Source organism: Prunus mume, linkage group LG5 (assembly GCF_029339155.1).
Source record: "Prunus mume cultivar Tortuosa linkage group LG5, ASM2933915v1, whole genome shotgun sequence".
Classification (NCBI taxonomy): domain Eukaryota; kingdom Viridiplantae; phylum Streptophyta; class Magnoliopsida; order Rosales; family Rosaceae; genus Prunus; species Prunus mume.
This window is the reverse complement of record NC_142702.1, coordinates 25,612,897-25,631,766: the sequence shown is the minus strand read 5'-3', so window position 1 is coordinate 25,631,766 and position 18,870 is coordinate 25,612,897. Positions and strand designations below refer to the sequence as shown.

The 18,870-nt window shown below is 36.9% G+C and overlaps 5 protein-coding genes and 2 pseudogenes across 6 annotated transcripts; all 7 read right to left on the bottom strand.

Moving 5' to 3' along the window:
• Positions 1–508: 508 nt before the first annotated feature.
• LOC103332701 (heat shock 70 kDa protein 4-like) lies at positions 509–4,299 on the bottom strand. 2 transcript variants are annotated; one of them, XM_089051469.1, is made up of 3 exons: positions 3,497–4,299; positions 2,986–3,324; positions 509–2,296 (listed from the first exon to the last, which is right to left on the bottom strand). In XM_089051469.1, exon 3 carries the CDS (start codon positions 1,989–1,991, stop codon positions 936–938), a length of 1,056 nt encoding a protein of 351 aa, XP_088907595.1. In that variant the 5' UTR covers positions 1,992–2,296; positions 2,986–3,324; positions 3,497–4,299; the 3' UTR covers positions 509–935. The 2 variants fall into 2 exon arrangements, with proteins under 2 accessions (XP_088907595.1, XP_088907594.1); XM_089051468.1 differs by having other exon boundaries at positions 2,986–3,700; positions 3,950–4,299.
• On the bottom strand, positions 2,034–3,202 carry LOC148917432 (heat shock 70 kDa protein 4-like). The gene is made up of 2 exons (XM_089052439.1): positions 2,986–3,202; positions 2,034–2,296 (listed from the first exon to the last, which is right to left on the bottom strand). The coding sequence occupies exons 1-2, from the start codon at positions 3,200–3,202 to the stop codon at positions 2,034–2,036; spliced, it is 480 nt and encodes a 159-aa protein (XP_088908565.1).
• A 2,431-nt stretch (positions 4,300–6,730) lies between the features above and the next one.
• Positions 6,731–7,867, bottom strand: LOC103332643 (CASP-like protein 4D1). The gene is made up of 3 exons (XM_008235393.3): positions 7,588–7,867; positions 7,351–7,471; positions 6,731–7,079 (listed from the first exon to the last, which is right to left on the bottom strand). Exons 1-3 carry the CDS (start codon positions 7,746–7,748, stop codon positions 6,858–6,860), a joined length of 504 nt encoding a protein of 167 aa, XP_008233615.2. The 5' UTR covers positions 7,749–7,867; the 3' UTR covers positions 6,731–6,857.
• Positions 7,868–8,818: 951 nt separating this feature from the next.
• On the bottom strand, positions 8,819–9,827 carry LOC103332642 (CASP-like protein 4D1). Its single transcript, XM_008235392.3, has 3 exons — positions 9,557–9,827; positions 9,349–9,469; positions 8,819–9,199 (listed from the first exon to the last, which is right to left on the bottom strand). Exons 1-3 carry the CDS (start codon positions 9,745–9,747, stop codon positions 8,972–8,974), a joined length of 540 nt encoding a protein of 179 aa, XP_008233614.2. The 5' UTR covers positions 9,748–9,827; the 3' UTR covers positions 8,819–8,971.
• A 656-nt stretch (positions 9,828–10,483) lies between these two features.
• LOC103332700 (CASP-like protein 4D1 pseudogene) lies at positions 10,484–11,188 on the bottom strand (annotated as a pseudogene).
• A 1,508-nt stretch (positions 11,189–12,696) lies between these two features.
• On the bottom strand, positions 12,697–13,599 carry LOC103332699 (CASP-like protein 4D1 pseudogene; annotated as a pseudogene).
• Positions 13,600–17,853: 4,254 nt separating this feature from the next.
• On the bottom strand, positions 17,854–18,870 carry LOC103332641 (CASP-like protein 4D1). The gene is made up of 3 exons (XM_008235391.2): positions 18,693–18,870; positions 18,471–18,591; positions 17,854–18,222 (listed from the first exon to the last, which is right to left on the bottom strand). Exons 1-3 carry the CDS (start codon positions 18,851–18,853, stop codon positions 18,019–18,021), a joined length of 486 nt encoding a protein of 161 aa, XP_008233613.1. The 5' UTR covers positions 18,854–18,870; the 3' UTR covers positions 17,854–18,018.

The window sequence follows — 18,870 nt, the reverse complement described above, 5'->3', positions numbered from 1 at the left end:
ATCTCAAGATAATATTGCATCAAAGCCAAAGCACAAACCTGTTCAGCTACCTTACTGTTTCTTTTTGAGAACCAATGCTCCAGCTTTTTTATTTTTAAAACAAGACTTTTTGCTATCGATTTATTTCCTTTTTACCCTTTTCTCCCTCCTCTGCACAGAGGAAAAAAAAACACTTTATAAACTTCTCAAGAATACCGGTCTTGTAATCTTATTAAGACTCTTGCATCATCATTTTATAGAACACAAGCCAGACACAGGTATTTTTTCACAGATACATCAACCAGGTATTCTTCACAACACACGGTCAACAAAGGGCCGGAAGCCTCCCTGCCTTGAATTTGTGATTCATCACAAAATATAACCAGGATATTGTCATGGTTGCAGAACAACAGCCAAACGCTAAGCAGGAGAATCAAACTAAAAATTTTACAGTGCCAACTAGAATGTAAAAAGCATCAAACTAAAAAACGCCTCTTTTTATCCTTTTGCCATTTATATACCTCTCAAAAATACCAATCTTATCTTATGAGACTTGCATTCTATAAAACAGCAATGTCCAAAGGCTCATGTATGTTAGACATGAGCAATAAAACATTGTGGACAACAGATGGTCAATGGAAGCAATTACACATGAACAAGCCACCAACGGGTTGCCCGTTGGAGGATCCCAGCACTCGAATTTCTGATTCATCTCTTGACACAGCCGTCACCCCAAAAAGGACTAGTTTACAGTAATGACACACACCAAGTATAAACCATGCAAGGAAACGACTTTCTAATATGTACTTCCTCAAAGACATTATGAGGACATTAGAACTTAAAATAAAACTTTAAAATTATGGCAAACTCCAAATTATGAAATTTGATTAGTACAAGCTATTTCAGTCTATTGCATGCCAGAAACTAATGTTTCTTACATCAGTCTATAGACTTTGTTAAATTAATGTCTCAATTCCTTCAGAAGTTCTTCTGTCACTATCGAATGTAATCCCATTCCTTTGGCCGGTGGACTTGTCCTCAGCAGAGACACTCAGGATACCATTCACATCAATATGAAAACGAACGTTGAATTTAGCGACACCACATGGGGCTGGAGGAATGTCATTGAGGTAAAATGAGCCTAAAAAGTTATTGTTCTTAGTTGTTGTACTCTCACCCTCATAAATAGGCAACCAGGCTCTGGTTTGGTTATCGTTGAGAGTGAAAAAAACATCCTTCTTCTTGACAGGAATTCTGGTGTTTCTTGGAATCACAACTGACATGATACATTCACTTGTCTCCACCCCTAGTGAGAGAGGGGTGACATCCAAAAGAGTGAAGTCTTGAAGCTTCCCAGTTAGATTCCCACCACTCAAGACTGCAGCTTCAACAGCGGCCCCATATGCCACAGCCTCATCAGGATTAATGCCCTTGCACAGCTCCTTCCCATTGAACACATCCTGCAAAAGCTGTTGCACCCCGGGGATCCTAGAAGAGCCACCGGCAAGGACAACATCATGGATGCTGCTTATGTCCATATTTGCATCCTTCAAACACTTTTCAACAGGCTGCATGCATTTTTCAAAGAAATCCATGTTGAGTTGCTCAAATTTGGCACGTGTAATAGAGAAGCAGAAGTCAACACCCTGATCCAAACAATCAATGTCAATGTCAGTCTCAGATGTACATGAAAGCCTCCTCTTCGCCTTCTCACATGCATTTTTTAACCTCCTAAGAACCTTGGAGTTTCCACTAATGTCCACTTTATGCTTCTTCTTGAATTGCTCAACACAATAATTCACCATTCGGTGATCAAAGTCTTCACCTCCTAAATGAGTGTCCCCAGCAGTTGCCTTCACTTCAAACACACTATCAGCTATAGTAAGCAGTGAAACATCCATCGTACCACCACCCAAATCAAATATCATCACATTTCTCTTGCTGTACCAACCAGACTTCCCGTCAAGCCCATAAGCAATGGCTGCAGCAGTCGGCTCATTGATGATACGCATCACATTTAGTCCAGCAGTAGCACCTGCATTTTTTGTAGCTTGTCACTGTGAGCGATTAAAGTAAGCGGGGACTGTGATAACTGAAATTTTCACAGTTGAACCAAGGTACGCCTCAGCAATCTCCCGCATTTTTACAAGAACCATAGATGAGATTTCTTCTGCATCAAATTGCTTCTCTACGCCCTTGTGAGTAACCACAATTGCTGGCTTATCAGCTGGACCTTTAATGACCTTGAATGGCCAATGCTTCATATCATGTTGGACACATTCATCACTGAACCTCCTACCAATTAACCTTTTTGCATCTGCAAATTGATGACAAAATAGAAATACACAACCCGACAAGGAAATTAAACTAACATGGAAACAGGCCATATGATAGAAATAAAAGCATAATGTTAAACGAAAAATGATGTGAAGTATTCCAATCCAAATTCTCTAACTCTCTCACCCTGCCACAGCAAAACTAATAACTAGTTGTAATGCCTAGAGAACACTGACTAGCTATATATGCATCATTCATATTCACTAGTACAGATGTTACACATAAACAATAGTGAATAAGTACACCTTCTATGCTGACTAAATCAGTCTAAATTTATAAAGCTCAAAGGTAATTGACCCTGACAGCTAGCTGTAATCAAGAATGATAGTATGTATATTTCATTTCAAGAATTATGGCATCTTATTAAGAATACAGACCATAAGCATTTGATTTGTTTTTGAAATTACAAGATTATACCTCGCATGTATATATATATCAAGATGGTTTCTACACTAAGTTATATCTAAAATTCTAAATTAGAAATTTATCAACAACATCCGAACTTTGACTAAACTACTTACTCACTCAGCATACTGCTATCAATTAAGTGCTAGGATAGAGAAAAAAAGAAGACAGATTAAAAACAAATGGAAGAAGCAGAGCCTCCGGGGAATTCAAAACTGGTATATTATACATATAGGTGCATATGTGGGAAAGTCATGAGCCTACCGAAGATAGTGTTGTTGGGGTTTTTGATGACTTGATTGAAAGCTGCATCACCAATGAAGCGCTCAGTATCTGTGAAAGCAACATAAGAAGGAGTGGTCCTGTTGCCCTGATAATTCACTATAACTTCTACATGATCATGCTGCCACACTGCCACGCAAGAGTAGGTTGTCCCCAGGTCAATCCCAATTGCATGCCCCGCTTTATCTTCTCCCGCCATTGTCAGATAAAAAAAATAAACCGAAAGAAGAATAGCAAGGAAGAAAAATGGTGGCAGAGAAAGAGAATATATGCTTGCTTGGGTGAGTGCCTCAGTCTGTGACTTCTGTAATCTAGAGCGGTCTGAGTGGTAACAATAGATTAGAGAAAGACTTGTTGGGAAATGTAATCGGCCTTACAAAGAATTTATTTTGGTTCCTTATTCTATGTACCACTATTTCCAGCATAATACAGTAAAATTACTTGGAAATCTGTTATATTTAGGTACCCAGAAATAAAAAATAAAATAACTTACTAGTATTGGTTTGGATGGGCTGCTTTTCAGAACCATACTTATGACTTTGTCATCAAGTATACGTTTTGTCCACACATCCGCACTTACCATACATGTCAACCAGAGCTGCCCATGACCACATCACTCTCCAGGCCACTTCTCCTCAGATACCTATGCACCCATATCCCATGAATCCATGATCAATTGCACCAAGATGAGAACAAGCTGCAAGGAAACTGGCGATTGTTAGAACTGCATTTCATTGAATTCCAAGTAATAATGTTTCTCTTGTTCATCTTTCCAAACAGATTCAATGCGCCATCAAGATTCCCACTTCTCAAATATCCCTTAATCATCGAGTTCCACGAAACAACATCCCTTTCCAACATTTCGTCAAACAATGTACGTGCACTATTTAGAAACCCACATGCAGAGTACATAGCAATCAACGAATTTTGAACAAAAACATCATACTTAACGACTTGTGCATGGAAGCTCCGGCCTGTGCAGCCATCAACCCTACTCGTGCATTCTTTTACAAGGAACGGAAAATTGAGACAATTAGGGGAAATGCCATCGCAGAGCATTTGCTTATACAGCAGCAACCACCCAAACGAAGAAAGAGTTTCATCCGCAACACTGATTTTTGTACACGCATGTGCTCTGATCATCACGTTATAGACATAGGTTTTCTTTAAAGTCAGAAAGAAGGTGAAAAAAAAAAAAAAAAAAACCTAGGCGGGCGCCTGGCGCCTAGGCGGGTTTAGGGTCTTTTTTTCTTTCTTTTCAAACACTGTCTCAAGGACGTACTTTGGGTCAGTCTCTCTCAATTCCAAAAGCCTTGAAATAATGTTTCCTTTCTTTAACTACCAGTCATCCACATTATATTAGTACTAATCATACGATACAGGATATTTGCATTTGCTTCATCAAATTAACTTTGATATTATTCTTTAGCACTGCTTCTGAACCAACGTTTAAGAACCATCTGATCTTCCAGGAGATGTCAACATAACGATACAGCGTATTTGCATTTGCTTCATCAAAAGCATTGGAAAACCGGGTACCTTCTTCATTTGTCCCAAGCAGGTGCCGAGTTCGATACCGAGGAAAATCTTGACGACAGAATCTAAGGATGCTTTCACATAAACAAACCCTTTCTGGAAGCACCAAGATTAATATATTTTCAGAAGTAATGAATTAATAACTTGACGCGATTATTGAAACGTTGCAAACTTACTTGAATCTCTATTGCTTGGTCGCAGGTTGCAGCTTCAGAAATTATCTGAGCAAGTTCGACTGCATTGGTTTTGAAGACTGCACTACTGAAGTCTCTCATTACTTCGGTTGATAATTCATACTGTTTTTCTGTTTTTCTCCCGCATCTTTGCCAAAATCATGGACGAGATCTCTTCTGCAGCAAACTGTTTTTCTTGACCCTGGTGGGTAACGGAAATCATGGGCTTATCGGCAGGTGCTTCAATGACCTTGAATGGCCACAACTTGATATCATTCTGAACACAATCGTCACGAAATCTTCTATCAATTAACCTCTTTGTATCTACCAATTTTTAAGGTCATCCGTGTCAAAATTAGGGCATAACCGATGCACAAGGAAAAACGAGGAGGAAAAAGATTATATGATCTATGAAAAAAAACCAGTACAAAAACAGAATATGCAGTATGGTTATCTTCTATTTTACAAATTGCAAAGTTCAATAGGTAGGTATGGTTACTTTTTTAGTTTTTTGACAATGGCGATATTATAAACTTGGGGGATCGAACTAGGGTGCAATGGGCCGGACACAATGCCTTGGCCAAATATCTTAACCCACATAATAATATCCTTTTCTTTATTTTAGTTTTGGTGCTCCTCGAAGTTGATTATAGTCAAATAGATGGAAACTTGAACTGAACACAAGAAATTTATCATTGAATAAAGAATACCATAAAAATGTTGGCTCTATCTTGGTCAGATGTTGAAATCAAGATGGCTTACCAAAAATGGAGTTGGCAGGGTTTCTGAGATGACTTGGTTAATGGCTGCATCGCCAATGAAGCGGTCGGTCTCAGTGAATGCAATGTAAGAAGGTGTGGTTCTGTTGCCCTTGATCGTTGACTATGATTTCTACATGATCCTACTGAGACGCACAGGTAGGTTGTCTCCAGATCAATCCCTATCGCATGATCTTTTTCTTCTCTCGCCATTCTTCCACAACTGCAGCAACAACTAATATAAAACAAAGAAAAGTGCTGGTCTCTTCCAAACAAGGACGATGATTAATTCTTGGGCGAGTTTGTTTAGGGTCAGGGTTTATAGTGTTAGCAGGTAACTTGAAGGAAAAGTGTGGTACTTCTTATAAATGGTAATTATCTAATTTGGTCGCAGACCCAAAAGAAAAATATTCTTTCTATCTCACCATACAAATAGCAAGAATTATGAACTTTTTCTTATGCAAAGAATAGAAAATTTCTTTTCGTACAAATTAAAACTTTTGCATATTACTACTCAAATATAAGATTAATAAATTTCCTCTGGAATAAAATGTAGCCACACCAACATGGCTCTTCATCCATCCATACAAGATAATCTGAACAAGAAAGAGCAAAGCCTAACTAGGCTTGCATATGGTTACAACTTACAAGAGTTACCTGAGATACCTCAGAATTCAGCAGACATTTGATTGCCACGTGAGCATTCCCATTCCATTATAATTTTTGGAGGATGAAATTTTGTACTAGCGACTCTCATACTTGAAAAATTGATAGACACAAATTGAAATCCTTACCAAGAGACAATAACCTTGTTGAAGAATACATACAGTCCCATATCCGAAACTTAACAAAATAGAAAGTCTCATATAATTAATGGGTCCACTCCTAATAATATAGAGGCATTTTGTATAAAACTCCACACCTGCTAAAGATGTGGTTAAGCTTGGGACAATATCGATGTTATTAGTGGTGGGTCAAGAGTCCGTCCCTTTGAAATCTTAACAAACCTATACTCACAATTTTTCACGAAAGATTGTTTTGTCGACTTCTAAAGATACTAGCTTATTACATAATTTTGGATCACCACCTAATGTGACAATTTTTTTTGTTGTGAATAAGAAAAAAGTTTGTGTATTTAATATTACTCTTTTTAAAATCCTTATTTCAATTAATAGGTATGAAATTCCTAAAATTCCATCAAAAAATTAAGCGAAGTGAGAAAGAAAAAAGAAATGAAGAAAGAAAGAAAGAAGAAACCTATTGTATATGACGATTTAAACATGGTAGATCAGAAGGGAATGAATAAAAAGAAGGCAGTGAATGAGCCTTTGATTATAATGAGCTGCTGCAACTGTTCATATACACGTATGTTTGTAAGAAGATCTAATTAATCCTCATCCCTAGCGAGTGCATATGAAGAGAGAACCGATAATATTGAAGAGAAGATGCAGCCAACGAGAACAATTCCAGATGATGAATTTGACAAACTCACAAATCTTTCAAGTAAAGGAAGTTTACTTGGTCCTTGTTGTCGTACAACGTCATCCACTAGTTGTCCGGTTGTCACAAATCCTGCAACAGCTGCTGTAACTAATAAATTTGACACAACCTGCCCAAATTGGTGAAACCCATTGTTATATTCAAAAGAAATCACATGTCACATGCTAGCTTAATTTCATATATATATATAATATATATATGTATATATATGTAGATAGTTTCCTCCCTGAATCAAAATTGATGAGTAAGTTGATCATAAAAAAAACCCTGACGGCGATGATGAGAAATTTGAAGTGTAATCGTTTGTATACAACTATGTATCTATTTTTCTTACGATCGATGATAAGTAAATATAGGTAACTACATATTATCGCTGGTACCTTCTCAGCGTAGAAATTGAAAACAACATTCCCTTCACTTCCCTTTTTGATGCGAATGACTGCACATACGGTTTGGTAAATTGAGTATGCAAGTCCCAAAAAAATTCCGACAGCCGCGTAACTGCAATTTAATTAAATAATTACAGGGGATGAGATTGCTTGCATTGCACGTCGTCATAAAAATTGATTAATTTGACGTGCTTGCATCATGCATGCACTAATTAATTAATTAATTACCTGTATCCAACTCTGTCATAAAAATGAAGGGTTGGGCCTTGAAATTGTTGAGTGTTAGTGAGAAGGATGATGAGCGAGGCAAAGAGTAGAATGGCGGTCAGGACCCTCAACGCAAGAGTAGCAATCCGCGTCGTTGTGGGGGAAGGCATTGAGACTGCCATCTCTGCTTCGCCTTCTCAACATGACCTTTGAAATCTCAAACTCGCCGTTTCTTTCTTGGCCATGAATTAAACACAGGTTATTTAAGACCCTGAATGAATGAATGAATGGCATTGTTTTCAACATTCCTCTGTGTGTGTGTGTGTGTGTTTGTTCTTTTATTTAGGAAAAAGATAAGTTTAATTCGATCCCTAAATAGAACAAAAGGGTTTTTTTTCCATCGAACATGTGTAACCTTGACTGAAGAATAAAACATGTGTAACCCCAAATCTGATACTTTTCTTTAAAATCTCACATAAAAACATCTACGAAGGGCTTTTCTTTTGCGGTACAATGGCCCAGATATGTTTTGCTTTCAGCCTTTTATCCATAAAGAAGCCGAGTTGTAAAAGAAAATGTTTTGAACGGTGGATCCAAGTGCTTTGCCATGTAGGCCCACCTCTTCTAAGTTTCCTATTACATTGTTTTTTTCTTTTCTTATACGAGTGATAATATAAAAAGGAAAAGTCACAATCCATCGTACAGAATGAGATTTGAATTTGGGTGTAAGGGGTGGATTCACTGTCTGGCTAATTGGTTTAATTCACGTCTGCATTCCAACACATTTTCATCTTACGTCTTTAACAAAAAGATAATTCTTCACTATTGTCTAATAATAATGTTGGCATCAATGAATAATTACTTCTATGTTCAAATGGTAAGGATTAGAATACGATATTATTTCTGAAGAAAACTTATTTATTTTCTTTCAATTATCGAGAAATATTATAAAGGAAAATTCACGGAAAAATTGTTTTCAATTATGTATGTATTGATACTTAAAATTTTGTGCTACTGAATTTCTTTCAAAAGTTATCATGAGAGCTTGAACTCATGACCACTTAGAAGTAGACTAAAAGCCCTAGGCCAATCCGATAAAACCCAGGTGCCATGGGGAAATTTTGTCCTATCCTATTGAATGAGTTTGATTAATTTTTACTTTTACTCTAATATTGCAAAATATTTTGCTAAAACTTTTCTTAGTGGTAATTATGTTCAATATTGAACAATCATTTGTCCAATATGGGCTGATCAAAACGTCTTTGATCCACTTAATTCCTAACACAACTCGTAAAAATTCCAAAAGAGCAAAACAAACTACTAGAGAGAGAATCACACATCACAGATGACGATTTAGACAAAAAAAGGTAATTAAGAATTTGATCAATGAACAGCAAACTGATAGTTATGTCTCTGAAAGTGATATATTCCTGGCGAGTGCATATGAAGAGAGGACCGATAATACAAAACTGAAGACGAAACTAAGGAGGACAAGTCCATTTGCTGCATATGTCTTGTCCGTAAACGAGTTTATGTCTTCTCTATTCACGCCATACTCTTCCCAAGCTTTCACCAGCTCTGACGACCCAAGAAACCCTGCAACAGCTCCTGAAACTAATAATTTCGACAATACCTGCACCATGCCCGAATTATTTTGAGTGATTGCTATTCATTCAAAAGAGGAAGGAATAACAAGGCGCATCAGAGCATCCAACTCGAAATCAATTGGCAACAAATAAAGACATTTAAGATAGATATTTTATATTCCACGTACATACGTACCTCCTCACCGAAGAAATCCAACATGACATTCCCTTCATTTCTTTTGGCTAAGCGGATAATTGCACATACGATCTGGAAGATTGAATATGCAGCTCCAATAATAATCGTTGCAGCCGTATATCTGTTGAAATTACAAAATGCATGCATGCATGAGATTATAATTAAGTTGATATCCATCATCAAGGATATAAAGGTCATTTACATATACCGGAATGGAACTCTGTGATAAAAGCGCATGATCCAAGTTTCCTTAACCTCTCCGCGTTCGTTGAGATCTTTTACTGGATGAGATATGATGAGGAGGAGCACGAGGGACGCAAGCAGTGTGACGGCGGTCACGATCCTCAATACAAGAGTAATAATCCGCATACTTGTGGAGGAAAGCAGTGATGCGTCCATCTTCGCTTTCCCGTGGCACCGCTAGCGCCTCGGCCTCTGCCTGCCGGGTCCTGGCCTTTGGAACAAGATTTGGAATAGAGACAGCTTCTTTTTTTATGTTGGATAAAGCTAAAAAAAAAAAAAAAAAAAAGAGGACAGGTTAATTAGGACCCTGTATCTGCATTGCCCTTGTTTCTGTTTTTAGAGAAGTCATGAGTTTCATTTGTTGCCAAATTAGTGTATACAGAGTCAGAGATAGAGAAGAGCCAAGACTTTTAACCTTTTTTAAGAAAAAAAGAAAGTTCTCCTTCATTTTTTTTTCCCATCAAACGTCAAGATTTTTGGAGCTGCATTGTTTGATATTGGAAGATGAGGTATTTGAGCTACAAGTCCCTTGCTGGAATTGCAATATGCGATGCTTCTTGAGATGCATGAAATTGAAAATTGGTACTTCGAAATTATATATAATACAAAGAATATCAAATTTCTTCCACTTTTGTCTCTATTGAATTAAATTAATTGGAAACTTATTACACCATTAATATAGTCGTTCTACATAATAAAGACACATAAAACCCTACCAAATCTTAACCCCTTCAAAATTTTCATGTGATGAAATGAACTCTTGAAGTAACAAACATCACTACTTTATATCATGATTTACACATCGATCAAAGGGGGAGAAAAAGAAACTATAAAACTAAGGTGTTTAAGACACTGATCAATGGACAGCCAACTGCTGATGATGCTGCAAAATCTAAAACTTCTTAGGCAGAGCATATGAAGAGAGGACCGATAGGATGAAAGTGCAGACGAAGGCAAGGAAGACAAGTCCATCTGCTGCATATGACCACTTGAAATATTTGTGATAGTAATCACTTACAGCTTCGCCCCACTGTTTCTGTAATTGTGCAGTCATAACAAATCCTGCAACAGATCCAGTAGCTAATAGAGTTGATATAACCTGCACAGATTAGTTTGACCTATCAAAAAACACACTTAATCCATTATAAATTACATATTAACTTATGCATGTGAGTCTGCGTATGCGTGCGCGTATTATATGTGTACCTTGTCGCCATAGAAATCAAGTAAGATGTTCCCATGATTTTCTCTTCTGAGGCGGACAACTGCAACTCCAGTTTGGAAGACTGAATATGCAATTCCAATAACAATTGAGGCAGCCATGTATCTGCAATGAATAAAAAACAGAGAACGTTGTCAATTGCTAAAAGTGAGTAATACTAAACTGAACTAGAAATCAATTGCTAAAAGTAGGCAATTACCGGTAAGGCACAAAATCATAAAAGTGATATTTTTTATCCCTGCGGTCTGAGAGAACATTGGAGACGACGATGACGAGTGGCACAACCAGTAAAATAGTGGTGAGGACCCTCAGCCCAAGAATGGCAAATCGGGAAGTTTTTTTAGGAAGCACTGAAACTTGTCTCTGTGATTCCATCTTTGCTCTCTAATTGAACACAATTAATTACTAGTAATTTATAATTATCTGCATTAATCCCTGCTGGTGCTGGCCTTTTATACACAGTTTAACTTGTTTCAGTTGGCCAATGCAAAAAGTAAACAAATATAATTTTTTTTCTTCGTTTTGTTTTTCAATTTCAATTCAGTTTCATATTGTTCCTACCGCCGGACTAAAGTAAAATGGCAGAAGAAAAGACAATTAAACAGCGAGAATTTTCCTGGATGGGGCTTAACTTTCTTGTGGGGTTGACTAACCTAAGTTTTGGCTATGCATGGAGGTGGACTGGCTAGTATATTTATATTTTATACTATATGAAGTTACAAATTTATGAAAAATATGACATGGCGGCAGCCTCTGATTGGGAGGTTATTGTATGATCCGTAACGTTTGCGTTGTGTAAAATTAAGCTGGAAAACCCCAGAAGTTGATGGCAATTTTAATTAATTTCTGCAACTGTTTTGGCCTACGACAGCTTTTCAAAGTCATATAACATTTGGAGATCACCTAATTAATTATTTATTTATTAATTAATGGGCTTACACTGTTTCTGAATGGGGTACATGAATAAATTATGCTATTATTGTTAAATTTCAGAGAAATAGACTCACGTCCCAACATCAATATTGTTCCTAATTTAACCACTTGCATATTCATCAAGTATAAAATTTTATACATATGACATTGATGCTATTAGAAGTGGATTCATAAATTATATAATGTATTGGATTTTAACAAGTTTCTAATATGATACTTCATATTCTTCAATAATCATATGGTAATATATGCCATTTTTCTCAATTGAAGCCGAAAATTTATTGTTTGGCCCCCTCCTCACACAATATTCACACAGGGACTTCCAGGTAACAATAAACATGAATTCTATGTTTAATCAGAGCATATTATAAATTTTCGTGGAACACTAGTCCTATCAACTTGGGTCCAATAGCTTATGGCTAAAATTCGAACGGGGTTTCTTTTATAATTACTAACACGCAAGTTGATTAACAAGCCTAATATCATATTCATAAGGGTATTGAGTAAGGAAAGGGCGGCCAAAAGGAGGTCAATATGTTGCAGCTAATATGAAGGTCTACATGAAAGGTCCATATCCCTCACTATAGAATTTCACCTTGTTAGCCTTAGGTGTGGGCTAGCCTTAAAACCCATGGATCCTCTTTGTACCGAATTGAAGATGAAAAGCATGGGAATATATATTCATACAGATCCTTGACACTTCCATTAATGGATGTCTTATTAGCAAAGGCACATTGGATTGGCGCAACAATATTACATTGATCAAACTAATATCAAATCAGACCCCAAAAAAAAGGAGAGAAAATAATATTTTCTCATGATTCATCGCATATTACAACGCGTGATATTCAGGAAGAAAATTAACAAAACAAAGCTTAAATCCCACAACCCAAAAAAGGAGAAGACATTTGCTTTGGGAAATGAATGGTTTTTGCTTTTGCGAGTAGCAATCAAACTTTCTTCGGGAGTGTGTAGGAAGAGATGATGGATAACATGGCAGTGGAGCAAAATGCGAGGAGAAGGAGGCTAGCTGATGCATATGCCTTGTCATAAAATTCGCGAATGTCAATCATATCAAATAGAGGATCTGCATCCGTCAATCTCTTTGTGTCTACAGTTATGGCAAACCCTGCGCCAGTACCACTTGCTAGAAGGTATGATATCAACTGCATGCCCAAAGTGGTATAATTTGGTTAGGTTTACATCCTCCATAATATTTTCATCCAATCCATTAATGCATACAAATATAGCGAGTAAATCCCTACTATGGCGGTGTGAGACTATTTTTATAACTCACTTATATTAATTAGAGAGATGATACAAAAGGTGGTCGATTACGATGATACTACTCCATACATATAGATCAGAGGAGAAGATGTATGCACCTTGTCACCAAAGAAGTCGAGTAGGAGAATGCCGTCCTGGCCACTTACGACATTATGGATTGACAATGCAAGTTGCAAGAGAGAATATGCAGTCCCAATGACGATTGTGGAAAGCATGTATCTACAATTAATATTGATTTCAAGGTTCAAGTAAATTAATTGAAAAAGAAATGCATGTTACAATAAAAAAATAAAAAATTAAACAAATCATGTGATGATGATCAGATTATTGGCTCATTAATTGCTTAATTACCGGTAGGCATAAATATCCTGAAATCTAAGTTTCTGCGGATAAACATCCACGGTGTTGGTGCAAAGCACTATTAGGGATATTAATAAGAGAAGGAAGGTAAAGATCTTCAATATTAGAGAAGCAATCCGTAAAGATGCAGATGAATAAGATGGTGGTGGCGGCCGTGGTGGTGGTGGTGGTGCAGCTTCTTCTATTGTTGCAATTGTTTCTGACATCTTCTTCTGCCTTAGCTAGTCCTGCAGCCAGCCACACCAAGCTTAGCCTGTACTGCAAAACGGATGCAAACTACCATAGGGTTTCATATACAAACCATGCATAGCACTCATATCTAAGAAGCCATTAAATTAGAGATCCCGGATTTTGACCCAAAAAAGAAGAAGATGAGATCCTGGATTGGGTTAAATGGCAGAAGAAAAGACAATTAAACTGCGAGAACTGTCCTGGATTGGCTTAACTTTCTTGTGGGGCTGACTTACCCAAGCTTTGGCTATATGCATGGTGAGGTGAACTGCCTAGTAATAATTTATAGTATATTTATATTTATACAATATAAAGTTACATATTTATGACAACTATGACATGGCGGCAACCACTGCTTGGGGGTTATTGTATGATCCGTAACGTTTGCGTTGTGGGAAAGTATAAAATATAATGAAATTAAGCTGGAAAAACCTAGAAGTTGATTGCTTTTGAATTCATTTTCTGCAAGAGTTTTTTGGCTTACGACATCTTATCAAGATCGCGAGCCTCTGCAATTTGACCTTCTGCATTTCCCGTATTTTGTAAAATCTGAACCATTATAGTAATTTAATGATTAAACAACATGACACGTAAACTAACACTAAACTTTTTCTTTTTTTTCTAACGTTAAGTAACTCCTACCTCTCTCTCTCTCTCTCTCTATGGAGAAATTATAGAGTGATACGGTATCACCACGTCAACTAGTGATACAGTATCGCCACGTCAGATGGTGATATTCCCATTCAAAGTCTGCCACGTGTCTTTTTTGAAAAGAAAATTAAATTTTTTTCACTGTTGGACTTTCTCTTCCAACTTTACCTTTAATAAAATAAAATAAAATTTGAAAAAACAAGAAGACTGTAGCAGTTTCCCCTATAGGCAATCTGCCTACTTTGCACTCCCGCCCCTTGGGTGCAATCCCCCTCCAATAATATCAACATCAAACATACCCTTCTTTCACTACTGGGTTGTCAAGATTTTTGTTTTATGTTTAATGGATTTGCACTGATTTTCAAGATTTATGGGTTTTCTAAATATGTTTAACATTTTACTAAGAATGGGAGGCGCGGAAAGGCCGGGTGGGTGGCCTTTCTTTTCCACTGTCCATCAGTTTCTCTCCATTGAAACATCCCCGGCACAATAACAACACCACTTCATTTATGTTCCTCTTGTTCCACCTCCCCATAGTTTTGGGGCATGAATGAACTATGATTGACCCAAAAAAAAGAAGGTAATAACAAGACAACATAAATTCTATGTTGAGCATATATATTATAAATTTTTGTGGAACACTAGTCCTATCAACTTCGGTCCAATGCTGAGAGAGGCCTATGGCGAAAAATTCAAAAGCGTTTCGTAGTTTTATATGTCATTGAACATTGTTAATGAAGATTTCAGAGTTTTTTTTTTCAATTTCAATTTTAATAATGTCGCATTACTAGCTAACAGGTAAGTGTTTTTTCTTTTCTTTTATAATTACTATCACGCAAGTTGATTAACAAGCCTAATTTATCATCACATATTCATATGGTTATTGAGTAAGGAAAGGGTGGTCAAAGGGAGGTCGAAATTTTGTTTTATGCAATTTGTTATTGGTGGTTTAGGCAGTATCCATAATGGACTCCCTAAACCACCTCCTTAGACAAATTTTAGGGAGGAATCGTAAAAATGCAACTCCAAACATGCTCTCTATCCACCTCCTAAAACAGGAGTCCTCTAGGAGCTCCTAAATCTGAGGAGAGAGAAATGACTCATAGTGACTCCCTATAATTTAATGCTGCTTTATTTAATGAGTATTTCAAACCTTTATTTAATGTTAACTATTTTTTATTTTATTTTTTAATAGAGATGAACCAATCAAAAAAGAGTTATAGCATTTATGACTCTCCAAATTATGGTGTATGGTTGGAGTTGAAATTTTTTAAGGGAGCTCCTAAAATAGTTTTCTTATATTTTTAGCTAAATTTTAACTAAGAAATAGAGAGCATCATTGTGGATGCTCTTAAATAACTAAATAAGAGAGAGAGAGAGAGAGAGAGAGAGAGAGAGAGAGAGCAAACAGAAACTCATACTTAATTAAAATCCTTGGCCAAAAAAAGAATCTTTAATTAAAATAAATTCTTAAATTCGTGTTTGATGGGTCTCCAAGATTAGTAAATCAACCCCTTTATTCAAAAAGCATGTTGTGTTTGGTGGAGTCATTCTATAGTGAGGGTCTTATTTAAGGTCATATCTCTTAACCATTAAATCGAACTAATCAATTTGATCAAACGGTTAACAAATAGGGTTTTGCTGGCCTTTCTGGGCTTGGGCTTGGGCTTAGGCTTAGGTTTGGCCTAAGCTTGGCTGTGGACCAGCCTTAAGTCCCATATGGATCCTCTTCTGTAGAGAATTGAAGATGAAAAGCATGGGAAGATATAATAATCATATAGATCCTTGACACTTTCATTCAAGGTCATGGGTGTCTTATTAGCAAAGGCAAATTGGAAATAAATGGTTTTTGCTTTTGCCAGCAGCAATCAAACTCTCTTTGGGAGTGTATAGGAAGAGATGATGGATAACATTGCAGTAGAGCAAAATGCGAGGAGAAGGAGGGTAGCTGATGCATATGCCTTGTCATAAAATTCCCGCATGTCAATTGACTCAAATCGAGGATCAGCGTCCGTCAATCGCTTTGCGTCTACAGTTACGGCAAACCCTGCACCAGTACCAGTTGCTAGCAGGTTTGATATCAACTGCATGCCCGACGTGGTAATTTGGTTAGGTTACATCCTCCATACTATTTTCATCCAATTCATTAATGCATACAAATATAGCGAGTAAGTCTCTAGTATCACGGTCTGGGACTATTTACATAAGTCTCACTTATATTAATTAGAGAGATGATATGAAAAGGTGGTCGGTTAACCATGGTTATGCTTAGGGACACATGTCAAGTATTAAGAAGGGTGGTGAGCATACACCTTGGGTTAAAGTGGTGAGCAAAAATATTTCCGTTAGTGCCAAGCACTATGAGGGATATTAATAAGAGAATGAAGGTAATGATCCTCAATATTAGAGAAGCAAGCCTTGAAGATACAGAAGAATAAAATGGTGGTGGCAGCAGCGGTGGTGGTAGCGGTGTGCTTCTGTTTATGCCATCTTCTTCTGCCTTAGCTAGTCCTGCAGCCAGCCACACCAAGCTTAGCCTATACTGCAAAACGGATGCGAACTACTAGGGTTTTATACACAAACCATGCATAGCACTCATACCTACTGAGTACCAAGTCAATAATTTTTAAAATAAGTACCAACAAAGAAAACAAACAAAAAAGGAAAGTTTACTTTGAAAAAAAAAAAGGTATGCTTGACCCGGAAGTGATGGCAAATTGGCAACTAAGCCATTAAAATAAGAGATCTTGTTGGCTTGCATTGGGTTTTAATGCATTCATTATTTCTCTATCTGCTTGAGCATTATTAAGCTAGCTTTAGTTTAGTGGTGTTCTCCCAAAAACTCTCAAAATTCCCATTCATAAAAATATAAGAGCAATATAAAGCTAGTGGCTTGTAAGATTATTCTTGACTAGAATATCATGTTGATGCTTGCATGATATCTATTGTATATGATTTGGCATTCTTATCAGAATTTATTACGTGTATTTCGTTGTCTGTTTAAGTATTTTAATAATGACCGCACAGAGCCAATGCCATCCGGCCCCTAGAGACTAGAAATTGAGTTGATTAAAAAGATAAGGAAAATAGATGTAATTGTACACAAGTTGACTAGAGTGAAAGTGCTCTTCACTCTGCACCCGAGTTTGAATCTCTCTTTCTATAGTTTAGATTAGTTTAAAGTAGATTATCGCTTGTATCAAAAAGAAAACAAAAAAAAGTTTCCATGGTTATTACAGAAGTTTGAGCATTAGTTAGACAAGATCTTCTCATTGGTGACACCCTTCCATATTTCCGTTAGGTTAAGTTAATTATTCTTAATGAGATATAGCTCAAGGCTTCAAGCCAATAATTTACTTCACCAACGCAGTACAAGCTCTTTGACTGTTAGATTTTGTTTATCTGGAAAATTGATTGTGTTCTAATTAATCTTGCGTACGCCAGAAACTAACCCAATTGGTAAAGGCTAATGAGCAACTTTAAGATTAAAGTACTAAAACATGTCACAATTTAGGACCCCAATGGTTGGCACAACTAATAGTTAAAATTAAAATTTGGGATGATTCTCCAATGGAATTTTTCATCAAATTGTGTAACAATATCAATATCCTACCCACACAAATAAATATATATATATATTTTATTGAAATTTAGTTCTTGGTAACGCAAAGCCTCCATTTATGATTTGTTGGTACGTACGTACATATTATGAAAATAGAAGGACGTGTTTGGGTTGGCAGCAATCAAACTCTCTTTGGGAGAGTGTAGGCAGAGATAATTGATAATATGGCAGTGGTAACAAATGCGAGGAGGAGGAGGCTAGCCGATGCAAAGGCCTTATCGTCAAAGTTGAGCATGTCTACTTCAGATGCGTCCATCAGTCTCTTCAAGTCTACAGTCAGACCAAACCCAGCACCAGCACCAGTTGCTAGCACGTATGATATGAACTGCATGCCCAACACAAGTTTTTGTATTAAAAATCCCAACCAAAAATAAAAAATAAAAAATTCATCCCAGGAATGCCTAGATAGATAGTAAATTGAAAATTCTTGTTTTGCCTATTGGGCCAGCGGGCCTCACAGGCTCAATTGACATGGGTTTTGTTTGCTAGAATAGAAGAGGGAAAAAAAGAAAAAAAAAACTTGTGGGAAGCTTTATGTGCCGAAAATTAAAAAAGATGAAAGAAAAAATGTACCTTGTCACCAAAGAAGTCAAGGAAGGGCATGCCATCCCCGCCCCTTACGATATTAAAGATTGTGAGTACAAGTTGCAGGAGACTATATGCAATGCCGATGACAATTGTAGCAAGCATGTATCTGCACCAATTTTACAATTCAAATAATTAGTAATTAAGCCTTTCAAACTATGATTAGACAAGGAAAAAACCACGACTGCGACCGCGACTATGATTGCTTACCGGTAGGCATAAAAATCGGTAAAACGAACTTTGGAGTCATCATCGCTGGAGCCTACGGTGTTGGTGGCAAGCACAATGAGTGATATCAACAAGAGAATGAAGGTCAAGATTCTCAAAATAAGAGAGGCAATCCTTGAGGATGCAGTTGCTTGTTGAGCCATCTCGATCGATTGTCTTC

Bases quoted from the DNA above. Each gene is read 5' to 3' on its own strand.
- LOC103332701 (XM_089051469.1), bottom strand. From the start codon at position 1,991: ATGCGTATCATCAATGAGCCGACTGCTGCAGCCATTGCTTATGGGCTT.
- LOC148917432 (XM_089052439.1), bottom strand. From the start codon at position 3,202: ATGGCGGGAGAAGATAAAGCGGGGCATGCAATTGGGATTGACCTGGGG. The intron at 2,297-2,985 runs GTAGGCTCATGA...ATCAATTTGCAG, and splicing joins CCCCAACAACACTATCTTCG to ATGCAAAAAGGTTAATTGGT.
- LOC103332643 (XM_008235393.3), bottom strand. From the start codon at position 7,748: ATGGCAGTCTCAATGCCTTCCCCCACAACGACGCGGATTGCTACTCTT. The intron at 7,472-7,587 runs GTAATTAATTAA...ATTAAATTGCAG, and splicing joins TATGACAGAGTTGGATACAG to TTACGCGGCTGTCGGAATTT. The intron at 7,080-7,350 runs GTACCAGCGATA...CAATTTGGGCAG, and splicing joins TCAATTTCTACGCTGAGAAG to GTTGTGTCAAATTTATTAGT.
- LOC103332642 (XM_008235392.3), bottom strand. From the start codon at position 9,747: ATGGACGCATCACTGCTTTCCTCCACAAGTATGCGGATTATTACTCTT. The intron at 9,470-9,556 runs GTATATGTAAAT...TAATTTCAACAG, and splicing joins TATCACAGAGTTCCATTCCG to ATATACGGCTGCAACGATTA. The intron at 9,200-9,348 runs GTACGTATGTAC...GGCATGGTGCAG, and splicing joins TGGATTTCTTCGGTGAGGAG to GTATTGTCGAAATTATTAGT.
- LOC103332641 (XM_008235391.2), bottom strand. From the start codon at position 18,853: ATGGCTCAACAAGCAACTGCATCCTCAAGGATTGCCTCTCTTATTTTG. The intron at 18,592-18,692 runs GTAAGCAATCAT...AAATTGGTGCAG, and splicing joins ACCGATTTTTATGCCTACCG to ATACATGCTTGCTACAATTG. The intron at 18,223-18,470 runs GTACATTTTTTC...TTGGGCATGCAG, and splicing joins TTGACTTCTTTGGTGACAAG to TTCATATCATACGTGCTAGC.